Source organism: Equus asinus, chromosome 5 (genome assembly GCF_041296235.1).
Source record: "Equus asinus isolate D_3611 breed Donkey chromosome 5, EquAss-T2T_v2, whole genome shotgun sequence".
In the NCBI taxonomy this organism is placed as follows: Eukaryota; Metazoa; Chordata; class Mammalia; order Perissodactyla; family Equidae; genus Equus; species Equus asinus.
In genome coordinates, this window is record NC_091794.1 from 88,424,021 (window position 1) to 88,437,449 (window position 13,429).

The following is a 13,429-nucleotide window of genomic DNA, read 5'->3' on the forward strand; positions in this document are numbered from 1 at the left end:
GTTCAAAAACCATTGCTCTAGGGCAGAGGTCAGCAAACTTTTTCTGTAAAGAGCCAAATAATAAATGTTTTAGGCTTTGAGGACCGTGTAAGGGTTTTGTCGCACATTCTTCTTGGCGGTGGCAAATTTCTTTTTTTAACCCTTTAGAAATTTAAGAATATTTCTTCACTCAAGGGGCCATACAAAAACAGGCCACGGGCCAGATTTGACCCAAGAGCCATAGTTTTTCAACCCTGAGGGATTGTGGGGCACAGACAGTTTTTGGCACACAGTGAAGGATGGGCAGGAGAGGCAGGAAGCCCAGCGAGGAGGGAGCCAGTGGACAAAACAGCATCAGTCTAGATCTCTTGGGACTCCAGCTTCCCAAAAAATGCCCATGAGCTGCCAGGTCCCCTGCAGCCTCACAGAGACATTGGGCACAGGCTGGCAGGACCGGGAGCCTGTTCTTTGGCTAGTGCTGGACAGAGCTCAGAAGCAAGGAGTGTTCTCCAGCAGTGGGCATCCTCCATAGTCCCACTCCCATCCCCCACGATTCTCAGGAAAGGCAGCTGTGCTGAGGGGCATCGGCTCCAGGACTCTGTCCCCAACTCCGACCTGCTCCCTGCAGTGATCACAGACTCAGACTCCCCTAAGCCCTCCTCCCGCTCCGGGACCCTGTACCAGCGCCTGGCTGGTCTCTCTGCCTCCACCTCCCTTCACGCTGAGCTGTAGCTACCCCTCATCTTTGCCATCGAGTCCAGGCTGCTTGCTCTGGCCTGCCAGGCAAGAAGCAACTGCAGGCTCAGCCAGGCTGCTCTTCTCCCACTCCCTCCCTTGCCTCAGCTTTCCTCCCTGCTCTTCGTTCCCCTGTTCACCGCTCCCAGCATTTGCTGGACAGAACCCACCCCCTTCTTCATCTTGCAAAGGCCCAGCACGCCCACCAACTCTGCATGACCGCCTTTCATGTCTCCCTCCTTTGTAATCCTCGGTACTCACCGTCTGCACCATGCCCTTGCCATTTAGATTCAGCCCTAAATCGTCAGGCAAGTGAGGTCACTCATGGGAGGCAGCTAGCACGGTGCTTGGCACATGGCAGGTGCTCAGTAATTATGTCCTAGATGATGGGTTCGTCTATTCATTTAGCCAACGGGTGTGAATTGGGTGTCTGAGCTGCGTACAAATGTGCCTCTTTGATCACGCCTGTTTCATGTGCTGCCACTCTCCTGTCTCGGAAAGGTGCTTTGTGAGCTTCATTGATCTGCATGTTAGTTAATGAGTCATTATAGGAGCCTATCTTTCAACAAAGGCCAAAGCAGAGGAGAAAAAAAAAAATGAAAGCATCAGTACATTGTGCACGGGGGCCGCCCCGAAGCTGTACGTGTTGTGCAGTCTACTTGGTGTAATTAGCGCCTACGTCAGGGTCAGATGCTCTAATGTGCGGTTCACATCAATGGCTGCTCTAACTAGTAATGTGAACCATTTTATGGCTGTGGGTTCTGGCCTTCGAAACAATATTTCCCCATTATAGATGCAGTAATCGTATGCTCCTTTTTTTTTGGAGGTGGCTTGGTGAGCTAGTGTCCTCTGCCCCCACGCTGGCTGGAAGGGGCTGACAGTGGTGAGAACGTGCAGCCACCAGAACCCTTGTTCCCTGCAGAGGCCCAGCCCCTCCTCCTGCAGAAGCGCTACGGCCCGGCAGAATCCTATGTGCTGCAAGTGTTTGCTGAGCACCTGCTGGGATCCAGAAAAAGAGCTCGGAGAAAGTCTGAGCAGATAAGTTACAGTCCCTGCCTTGTGGACCCGAGACCTCACTGGGACACCATGAGGCAGTAAGGCACAGAGGCAAAGAGCTTGGCCTCTGGCTGCCTGGTGAATCTCAGTTCTACCACTTAGCTGGGTGATCTTAGGGAGGTTGCCTAATCTCTCTGTGCTTGAGGTTTCCCATTTGTAAAATGGAGCTACTCATAGTAACGATTGTTGTTGTGAGTTTTACATGAGTTGATGTGTGTAAAGTGCTCAGAACAGAGTCAAGTATGTTATAGCTTGTAGTGAAGAAATACAGCCTCATAGTGAAGAAATCCATAAGGGAGGATGATCAAAGACTGATTAAGCGTTTCAAAGAATCTCCTAGGCCAGGGGCTGGCAAACTACAGCCTGTGGGCCAAATCCAGTTGCTTGCTTGTTTTTGTAAATAAAGTTTTATTGGAACACAGCCACGCCCATCCACGTACATATTGTCTATGGCTGTGTTCCTGCTACAACAGCAGAGCTGAGTAGCCGTAACTGCATCATATGGTCTGCACTGGGGAGAATATTTACTCTCCGGCCCTTTACAGGACCAGTTTGCCGACCTTTGTTCTAGATGATAACTCATGTGAGGGATCCGAGAGCCTAGCAGTCATCCCTGCTGGAGAATCGGGAAAGGTTTGGAAAATGTGCTCCCATTCAACATTGTCTGGGCCCCTGGGTGGGCTTGGCACTGGCGGTCCAGAGGCAGTGGGGCCTGGCTCCCACCCTCCAGGGAGTGCATGGTGTAGTGGAGGACCAGGGAAACAGATGAGTCCCGGGGCGGCAGGTAAGTGCTGACACACAGGTGAGGGGAGGCAATCAGGGAGCACTTAGAGAAGAGAGGGCTCCAGGGTGAGGAGACATTGCCAGGGAGCAAAGGGGAGAGGGCGGAGCCTGTGCCAATCGGACTCACGAGGGGGCCGCCAGGAAGGAATGCCCAGGAGCTCCGGTAGCCACACAGGCTGCAGGGTCGGGAGTGGGGAGGGCAGCAGGGAGCCGGCGCGAGGGCCCCTCCTTGTGTGTCGGGCCAGGAAATGGCAACATCATTCTGTCGGGCAGAACTGGGGAGAGTGAGAGATGGGAAGGAGAGTCCAGCCTGAGCAGATGATCCCGCGGTGTTGCCTTTGGCCAGGGAGGCGAGCTTGCCTGCTCCATGGGAAAACCAAAAAGGGCACAACATCCCCACTCACGACTGACAGTTCCATTCCGTCCCCACTCTTCTAACAGACTCCCCCCACCACCCGCTATAGGCCCACATCCTCCCTCACCTGACTATTGCTACAGCCCAGAGACGGGTTTTCCACCATCCCTCAATGCCGCTGCTCCTAAAACAAAGATCTCGCCTCCTACCTTTGCTTACGGCTCTCCCATGACTCCCTGTTGTCTTTAGGACAAAGCCCCCTGTCCTAGTGTGACAGACAGCCCTTCCTCCTCTGGCCCCTCCTGCTCTCTCGAGTCACCACCCTCTGCTTCCCTCTCAGTTAGACGACTCCAGACTGACTGGGAGTCCCTGGGCAGGTCACGTGTCCCGCAGCTCATGCCCATTCACCTGCTCTTCCCTCTGCCTGGATTGCCCTACCTTCCTTCCACTTACTGAACTCCAGTTCCTCTCCCAAACTCAGCCTGGGCTTCATTTCCTCCAGGAAGCTTCCTTTAGCCTCTCTCCCAGCCAGGGCCACTCACCTCCTCCCCTGAGTTCACTGTCCATGCTCACAGACGTTCTTGTTCAGAGATGCTCCTCTGTGAACCCCATGCCCTGTGCAGAGGGACCCCGCGTGAATGGTACCCAGGCTCATGGATGAGGGCAGCAACAGTTGGCTTCTGAGGTACCTGAAGGCACCTTGGGCTGAAGCTCTGCTGGCACCCTAGCAGTATGTGCGTCCTGGGCTGTTTGGTTTGGACAGAAATCTACACAACTAGGAAAAACCATCCACGGGAATTCTCTCCTCCTTGGGTTGTAGAATAGAAAACAAAGGAGCACCTTCAGCTTCCCCACTGGGAGCTCGAAGATCTTCATCAGGTTGAAACCTGGCTGAATTGGACGAAGGGACCAGCTCAGACCTTAGGAGGGATGCCTCTGTGTGTCCTGTCTTCATGAAGGGCACCACCACCCACCCACTTAATGCCATCTACAAGCCATCCTAGATTCCTCCTCCTCCCTCAATCCCCACAGCCATCCAGCCACAAAACCCCAAATACTGCTGAGACCTGTCTCTCTTTTGCATCCCCACTGCCCTCCTCCGTCGCCCACCTAGACCACCACAAAAGCCTGGAGGCGGCCTCAGCAGCTCTGGCCTCACTCCTGCCACATCAGCTTCCACACAACAAGCCAGACTGATGTTTTTCTCAAACATCTGTGTCCCTGTCACCCGCTGTTTAAAACTCTCTACCACCCCTCCCTCAGCATAAACCCCGACTCTTTGGGGCAGGAGGGTATGAGATCCCTTGCACCTAGCTCCAGGCCAACTTCTCAAGTTCTGGAGCTTCCTGAGTCACCTCCTTGCACAGGAGGCCCAACCAGGTTGTCCTCAGAGGGAGGCAGCTAGCAAGTGTGTTCAGTTTATAGACCTGCCATTGAATGACCCTGAACACTTGTTCTGGAATGTTCCATGTCTGCCACCACCCAGGCCTTGTGTACCTGACTCCTCAAAATGTCCCCCTCCCTCTCCCAGCATCCCCCTTTTGGCCTGACAGTCTTCCGTAGCCTCCAGAATTCCCTCAGACACTGCCATCATGAACAGCCTCCCCTCTGGCCCCCACCCAGGCTCGGCGAGCCCCAGACCCCTGTGCTCCCCCAGCCCTCACTGTTGAAACCCCACCTCCGAGCCTGGCAGATGGTGAGTGCTTAGTAAATATTTGTTGAAGGCAGGACTACAACAAGTTGAAAGACAGGAATCTTGTTGAAATCTGCTTCCTGGAACATTCATTTATTCCACAAATAAACAAACAGGAAGGATGGAGAGAAGCAGGCAGAGGAGAGGCTGGGAGAAAATGCTGTAGGTCCCTGGGGGCAAGATAGCTGAGATTCCACATGTGGCCTGAAAAATTGCCACAGAGCCCGCGGGATTTTCTGCGCATTAAAGCGTGAAGAGAGAGTCTAATCATCTCGCAATCGGCCAGATGTGGCTGGTGTTGCCATGACAGCCCCCAGAATTGGCCAGATGTGCCGTGAACATCTTTGGAAAACATCAGGGGACCCCACAGACTGTGTGGCCTGGAGAGAAACAGTTGACACTCATAAAGGTGGCATGGGGATGCTCAGTCGGCCTGAGGCCAGTGTGGGCTGGTGTCACGGGGACTCTGGGACACATGAGGAAACTTCTTACTCTCCCCACGGCTGTGGAAGTCTCTCCCAGAGCCCCTGCGTCCTCCCTAATCCCATGCTCCCTCCCTAGGTGATAAAGCTGGCCTTCGAGGAGTTTGACTTGGAGAGGGGCTATGACACCCTGACGGTCGGGGACGGTGGGCAGGACGGGGACCAGAAAACAGTTCTCTACATGTAAGTGAAGCGGAGCAAGTGGTGGGGAGGGCGGGAGCACGGGGGCAGCGGGATGGGCTTGCCGAGTCCTGCCTGGTCCCCCAGACCACGCAGGGACAAGGACAAGTGTCCTGCAGAGCTCCTGGTTTCAGTAAAACTCCCTCCACCTCTCTCTACACCAACCAAGAGAAACAGCCCTGGGCCCCGTCCTCATGGGGAATTTGCAGGAAGAATGTCCGGGATGAGCAGTGTCTTGGGAGCGGGGGAGGTAGAGGTTCTGCTTGTGCGCCTGGAACCTTCCGCTTGGCCGTCCTGCTTCTGTGCAGACCTCGCTTCTGCCACCCAGCAGCTCCTCCTCAAGGCCATGTTCATCCACATTGTCTGACTTCAGACAGAGGCAATGGAAGAGTTTTGCTAACCGCCCTGTATGCTAAGAACTATCTGGAAAATGGATGGTTTCAGGGAATTGGGACCACATAGACATAGTGGCCAAATTTTCTCAGTCGAGAAAGGCTATTGTGGGGTGTTCTAGTCCAGGGAGAGGATAATATGGGGCTGTTCTGCCTGGAGGTCCATTATATTGGGTCTTGGCTCCTGGGGGCCACTTAGCTCCTCCTTTGCTCACCACCATTGGCCTGACAGGAGAGCAGGGAAATGCTGTTCAGTGCATGCAGCCCAGCTTCAGGGAGACAGACAGGCCCGACATTGTCCACCTCCCCGGCCAAGAACGAGAGAGGATTTCACATACGTGAGCACCCACTATGTGCCCAGGCCTGTGACGGGAACTTTCACATCAGTTATCTCATCTAATTTCCACAGCAGCCCCGGGAGAAAGGTGTTGTTGTTCCCATTTAACAGGTGGAGAAACTGAGGCCTAAACGTTGCAAAGATGGTTGGCGGCAGAACCAGCACTTGAGTTCATGTCTTTTGATTTCACTCAAGGTTGGCGTCCCATGCCACACCCCCTCCCAAGCAGACGAGCTCCAGGCTGACACCCTCTGGTCTTAATGCTGAGAGAGGAATGGCTCTTGTGTAAGAGCTGGCGTGTCCAGGAGCTGGTGTGTTGTGGGCACTTCCCGCACCTTCCCCACACCTGCCTGGAGAAGATGCTCTCGGGGCAGTTCACCACTGAGTCAGGCGACGTAGCTGGGCCTTGGGATCTCTCGGGAAAAAGGAAAGGGATGTGAGCCTGAAGACACCCTCCCCCTTCCTGCCCCACTGTATTACTCAGGGTTCTCCAGAGAAACAGAACCGGTAGGATGCGGAGAGAGAAAAGGGATTTATTATAGGGAATTGGCTCATGCGATCATAGAGACTGACAAATCCCAAGATCTGCAGGGCGAGTCGGCAAGCTGGAGAGGAGAGCCAGTGACATAGTTCTAACACAAAGGCCAGCAGGCTCAAGACCCAGGAAGAGCTGATGTTTCAGTTCAAGTCCAAGGCAGGGAAAAAACACAGTTTCAGCTGGAGGTCAGGCAGGCAGGAAGAATTTTCTTTTACTCAAGAGAGAGTCCACCTTTTTGTTCTATTCAGGCCTTTAACTGATTAGATGAGGCCCACCCACCTTGGGGAGGGCAATCTGCTTTATTCAGTCTACCAGTTTAAATGTTAATCTCATTCAAAAACACCCTCACAGAAACACCCAGAACAATTTTTAGCCAGATATCTGGGCACTCCGGGGACAAGCCAAATTGACACATAAAATTAGCCATCTCACCCACCTCCCCCTCCCCTTGGGGCATCCCCATTACTCACCTGCCCTGGTTTGCTGACTGTGTGGTACGTCAGCTCGGTGCACCCAAGAGGCCAGGATCCCACTCTGCCTCCTTCCATGACCCCAGTGCGCTTTGTCATAGACAGAACCTTAGAACAGCAGAGTTGAAAAGACTCTTGGGGATCACACAACCCAATCCCCTCATTTAACATGGAACGAAAAAGCCCAGAGAGGCTCAACCACTTGCTGAAGGTCCCACAGCAAATGAATGGCAGATCCAGGGCTTGCACCCAGGTCTCTGTCACTCAGGTTCATGTCTTTTGATTTCACTCAAGACATTCACTCAGTTTGAGTGACCCCCCCAACAAGTTCTGTAGCAGCCCAGGGGCTCTCCCACCACCCTCGGATCTCTTTAGGCCAATGTCAGTCTCAGAACTTCAGAGAAACACATGTAAATGGGTGGGCTCCTTTGTTGTCGTAACTGGGTTACACAGAGGAAAAGCATAGCTTTGGCCTTCTCCCTGCTCACCGCCACCCCAAAGTCAGGAGCCAGCCGGCCTCAATCCTTGCTCATTACAGCTTGTCAGAGCCCCCAGTCAAGGGATGTCACACCGTCCAAGCTGGTGTATCCCAGGAGGTCTGTTCCAGCTCCACCCCCGTGGCACTCAGGGTGTGCTGGTCATCTCTCTGCAGCCAACTCACTGGACACCCCCAAGCTTTGAGACCCCGGGGTGGAGCAGATATTAGAACCCATTAATCTACTCACCCCTTCCACAACCCCCACATCCTGTGCATGCTGGTGATTTGTCTGTTCTCAACAGAAAGTGGAAGCCAGGTTTTTCTGGAAACCCCAGCCCATGCAGCAGACTCTGGCTCTGCCATTCCCCAGCAGGCTGACTTTGACAAACCACCATCCATTTTGCACCTCTGTCTTCTCATCTGTACAGTGGGGATAACCAACCCCTACCTCACTGGACTCTTGGGGGCATTAAATGAGATAATGGGTGGGAAATTGTCTGACTTGAGTAGGTGCCTGGTAAATGTGAGTTGAATTAGATTCCTTCCCATGTTTAAACTCTCTCCTTCAGAAAGAATGTGGCCCTGGGGAGATGGCTGCACTTTGAACCCCATTGCTCATGCTAGAATGGAAGGAGATGGCTCATGAAAAGGAATGGCTGGGTTCCGACGGGGGAGATGGGTTTCTGTCTGTGTCTTTTCTGCAGTTCAGTTCACATGAAAGATCAAAGGTTGCAGGAGTATAGACATCCCCTTGATTAGATCTGGCTTCAGCTGCCCCTGTCCCCTGAGCAAGCCAGGACACAGACCTCTCTCATGAGCCCCAGGGTCTGGGCTAGCGAGTTGCAGTTGAGATTCAAGCTCCACCCGTAGCCGATGGGGAGGTGTGCTGAGTCTCCCAGCACGTGGCGCACACGTCAGAAACACTTTGGGGCCCAGGATGCACCCGAGTGGGGCCTGGCTCCTAGATATTCCTTTCAATGTCATCAGTCAGACAGTCATTCTGTTGGGGTGCCATGGTGGGTGCATGCCTCTAAATCTCTTTCTCTTTACAGCCTAACAGGTACGTCGGTCCCGGATCTCATTGTCAGCACCAACCATCAAATGTGGCTCCTCTTCCAGACCGATGGCAGTGGCAGCTCCCTGGGATTCAAGGCTTCTTACGAAGGTAACTGCTCTTGAGGAGACAATGAACTTGCCCTAGCACCAGACACTTAGGGTCTGGAGTTGGAGTCAGAAAAGCCCTGGGTTCGAATCCTGGTTCCGCACTGCACCAGCTTCCTCTCCTTCGGCACGTTATTCGACTCCTCTGAGCCCCAGCCTCCTTCTTTGTCCACTGGGTCTCCTGGGTTGTTCTGAGGATTCCCTGGGATAAATCACTTAGAATGCTGGGCACACAGCACCAGGCACATACGTCACTTCCATCCCCAATTCATACCTGGCTTGTATAGACCGTTTAAAGGCCCCATAAACTTTCTGAGCCTTGCTTATTTTTAAAAGTCTTGAGACTGGAGACAGTAGCTTCCCCTGATACCCTATTTGGGTGTCACAGTGATGAGCGACTGTGTGCACAGGGCTAGGGACAGACACACGCCATTGGTGACCTGAGGAGGATTCAGATGAGAGTGACCTTCATCTCTTGATGGAAGCAGGCATTAAGGGAATAGAAAACTCTGGGGCCCAAGCAATACCACCGTCACCCCTCCATGCACATCCAAACCTCCTCTTGGCCGATGACTGCTAATGCTGATCCCCACCAAAAGGGGAGCAGAAACCATCCCTCGAGTATTTGTTAAGGCCCCAGCAGGTATCAGGCCCTAGAGCAGCACTAGGGGAGCAGATGACCAGGTCTGGGCCCTTTCCCAGGGGGCCTGCACTCTAGTAGTGAGACAGAGAAGATGACAAATGAGCTATGATTAAAGGAAGAGAGTTGGGGCAGAGCGAGCCAGTGGGAGCACAGAGAAGGGGCAGCCATCCTTTCTGGGGCATCAGGAAAGCCTTTATCAAGAAGGTGAGCCTGAAGTCTTTAAATCGACTCGGTGGCTTGGCTCCTAGAGAGACAGGAGGCGGGGTTGGGCAGCTAGAAGGTACCCTTCCTCCACCCCTTCCAGAGACCTGATGTGAGAGGATGTAAGGGGAGCAGCTCCAAAGGACTCTTCTTCCGCTCAGTGGACCAAGGCCTCTTCCCGTGCCAGGAGCTGTGCTCTGCTCCAAGCTAGGTACACAGGAGGTGTATCAATTTCCTAGGGCTGCCCTAATGAAGTGCCACAAACTGGGCAGCTTAAAACAGCAGAAATGTGTCCTCTCACAGTTCTGGAGGCCGGAAGTCTGAACTCGAGGTGTCGGGAGGGCCATGCTCCCTCGAGACTCTGGATAGGACCCTTCCTCGCCTCTTCCTCGCTTCTGGTGGTGGCCGGCAGTCCTTTGTGCTCTTTGGCTGCATCACTCCAATCTCTGCCTCTGCGGTCACACGCATCCCTGTCTGTCTCTCTCTTCTTCCCGTAAGGACACCAGTCATATTGGGTTAAGGGCTCACCCTCCTCCAGTATGACCTCGTCTTAACTTGATTACTTCTGCAAAGACCTATTTCCAAATAAGGTCACGTTCACAGTACGGGGAGTTAGGACTCAACATATCTTTTGGGGAACACAATTCAACCCATAATGGAGGCCAGGCCATATTTCCTGCTAACACTGTCATCCCATGATGCCCACTGGTAAGGACGATGAGTTTACTGTTCTAAGAACAGGAAGCATGTGTCCAGGTGAGCCCGAACAGCAGATGGAGAATGCCTGGGGAGCGACAAGTGCTGAGTCCAATCCCATTTCTAGCTCCATGGCAGGTCAGGGAGCCTCTGTAGGGCTGTTTCTTCATCTGTGAAATAGAGACAATGATATGACCTAGGTCACAGGGCTACGGCGAAGACTAAGTTTAGATAGAGAATGTGAAAATAAGAAGTGTGGCAAATTGCAAAGCAATTATTGAGTAACTGATGAGTGAGTACGTAGGTAGTTAAATGAACAGGCTTTTCTGGTACATGAAGTTACACACAAGCAGCTGTGGGCAGTGGAAAGAGTGCCAGATGACATCAGGAGACCCCAATTCAGGTCCAGCCTCTGACACTCACTACTTTGAAAATGGGAATGGACTTGGACTCGAAGTTTCGAAGGTTTCCCCATTTCTGAACTTCTATGGATGTTGAGCAGTGAATGTTTCCGGAAGTGGGGAGAAATGATCCCGCGTCTTCGACGCGCTCTTATTAATCTGTCCATATTTTATCAATAGCTTGGATAAGACATAAATAGCACATACTTAAAAGGGATAACAATACACCAATCAGCAAACAGCATGCAGGATGATCTCGATGGGGTAGAGCTTTGGGCTAAATTACTAGGATAAGATGAAGTGGGGGTAAATATCAAGTCCGTGTTAAGCTTCAAAAAAATCAGTGACTAGAGTTTATCCCAGGGAGTTAGTTATGCTTTATTCTGTTCTGATCAGGCATCAGAGAATTGAGCTTAGATATGGGGACCTCAGCTTGAGATGGATGAGGAGAGGACCTCGGTTAAACCCAGTGAGAAAGGTTAACAACCCCCGGCATGTTTATTCAGAGGAAAAGTGGACTCAGGGGAACTTGAGAGCTGTGTACGAATCTCTGAAGGGCTGTTGTGTGGGAAAGAGGGGTTAGACTGGTTTGGTACAACTTCATTGGAAAAGAAAGGAACACATTTGTTAAGAGCCTACTGTGTACCAGAAGCTTGATGTTTGTTATCTCGGGGTTTTCAGTGTCATGCAAAGACTTGGGGTGCCCTCAGAGACCACCAAGGTGGGATAGGGGATGCCTAGCAGGGGGCGCTCTGCCTCTGCTTCCATCTCTTCTATTCCCATAAGCCTTCTTTTAAGAGGGGATTTGTAGCTAAACACGCATTTGAAGAACACTGCTTCATCTCATTCCCTGCTCACAGCTACATGATGGCTGGTCTCTTACAGATGAGGAATCTGAGACTCAGAAGTAACCTGCCGGGGATCACACAGAAGTGTGGGACCTAGCAGGGTGGAGACTTGATCCTGTCTCTCTCTGGCTTCGATGACCATGATTTTTCCTCTGTACCAGAAGCCTCCCAAAGTGGCAGAATTTCAATTCCTTGTAAAGACTTTATAGAAGCCAAAGCTTCGCCCCAACGAAATGGGCCATATATCATGAGCCCCGCTTCCTTGTTCCCGCAGGTTGGAGTTTTGTTCATTAGCTCATTTGTCCATTTCACCCAGCCAGTACTGATTAAGCTTCTGTTATGTGACAGGCTGGGTGCTGGGGTTACAACAGCGAGCAACATAGACACGGTCTGAAAACATACACCAGGTGACTGCTGGTTGTGGACAAGGTGTGGCAGGGCTTTTCCTTGGATCCCTGACAAATTAGGAAGAGAGTCTGGGCATTCAGAGACATCGCTAACCCACAGGGCCTACACAGGTGCTGCACAGAGAGGCAGCAGGTTCTGTGAAGGCAGAGCAGACTCTGGAATTGAACCAGACCTGGTGAATCCCAGCCTGGTCCCAGCTGCGTGACCTTGGGCAAGTCCTGTGCTCTCTCTGAGCCTCAGTTGCCCCACTCATAAAATGGAGACGACCATATAGCCTTGTTAAAAAAGTGAAATAAGATCACAGGAAGTTCCTTGCATAGCATCTAGCACAGAGGGGCACCCTCCCCTGGGGCCGTTGAAGTTCCTCTCCACCCAAACTTTCCATGATTATCACTGCTCTCCACTCCGGGGTGTGTCCTCCTCTGCTGGGGACACCTGCTCCTGGCCTGTCCTCCAGGTGGCCCATGCTTGCTCTGATAGGCCCCAGTTCTATGTCCCTGCTGCACACCTGCACTCCCCAGCAGGGGCCGTCACTCCCCAGACTGGCTGAGAAGTGAGATGGTTCACTGTGGCACGGTGTAGGGTTGGGGACAGTGGTGGCAGAAGGCAGATTCAGGTCACAAAGACTCTTGAGACCTCGTAAAGAGTTTGCAATTTGTGCAGCAGGAAGAAGAACCTGTGAGGGTTAAATGTCAGGATGGGCCTGCCTCTCCCTCTTGTCCCTTCCACCCTTGACCTTTATTTGAGGGGTGAAACCCATGGGTCTCACACCTGCATGGTGAAGAGCCCCTCTACTGTAAAGTGAGTGGGTCAGTGGAATTCTCTGGTCTCTTCCCATCCTGCTCTCAGCATCTCTCACCTGCAGCCTCCTGCTTCTCCTCCACCTCTCTGGATGCTCCCTCACAGCTCCTGCACCGTGCCTCACTGCCCCTTCATGGCAGGCACTTCTCACGGTCTGTTCTCAGCTTCCCATCCTCTTTTTCTAGAACCTTCCACAGTTGATCACATCTACTTCCATGGCTTCAGCCTCAACCTAAACACTGGTGACTTCCCAATTTGTTGCCCACTTGTATATCAGCCTACCTGTGACACATGTTATACAGCTTGCCCCTCAGACATCTCAAACTAACCCATGTGTGTCAGTCTGCTCTGGCTGCCATAACAAAACATCATAGACTGGGTGGCTTGAACAAGAGAAATTTATTTCCGCACAATTCCAAAGACTGGAAGTCCAAGACCGATGTTCTGGCCACTTCAGTTTTGGCCGGGCTCTTTCTGGCTTGCAGAGTGCTCCGTCTCACTTTGTCCTCATGTGGCCTTTCCTCAGTGCATGCAGCTGGAGAGGGACAACACAAGCTCTCCAGTGTCTCTTCTCACAAGGACCCTAATCCTGTCAGATCAGGGCCCCACGCTTATGACCTCGCTTAACCTTTATTAGTTCCTTAGAGGCCCATCTCCAAACACAGCCACTGTGGGGCTAGAGCTTCAACATATGAATTTGGGGGAGATGCAAACATTCTGTCTATAACACTATCCAAGACCGAGCTCACCATCTCCATCCCCCCCACACACCACTGCTCCTGTGTCTCCATC

The 13,429-nt window shown here is 52.4% G+C and overlaps 1 protein-coding gene across 1 annotated transcript in view; it reads left to right on the forward strand.

Moving 5' to 3' along the window:
- CSMD2 (CUB and Sushi multiple domains 2) overlaps positions 1-13,429 on the forward strand; it is a 588,433-nt gene that overhangs the window by 316,303 nt on the left and 258,701 nt on the right. Inside the window, exons 11-12 of the mRNA XM_070510384.1 lie at positions 5,163-5,266; positions 8,531-8,643. Coding sequence (XP_070366485.1) covers positions 5,163-5,266; positions 8,531-8,643 — 217 coding nt within the window. The remainder of the gene's footprint in view (positions 1-5,162; positions 5,267-8,530; positions 8,644-13,429) is intronic.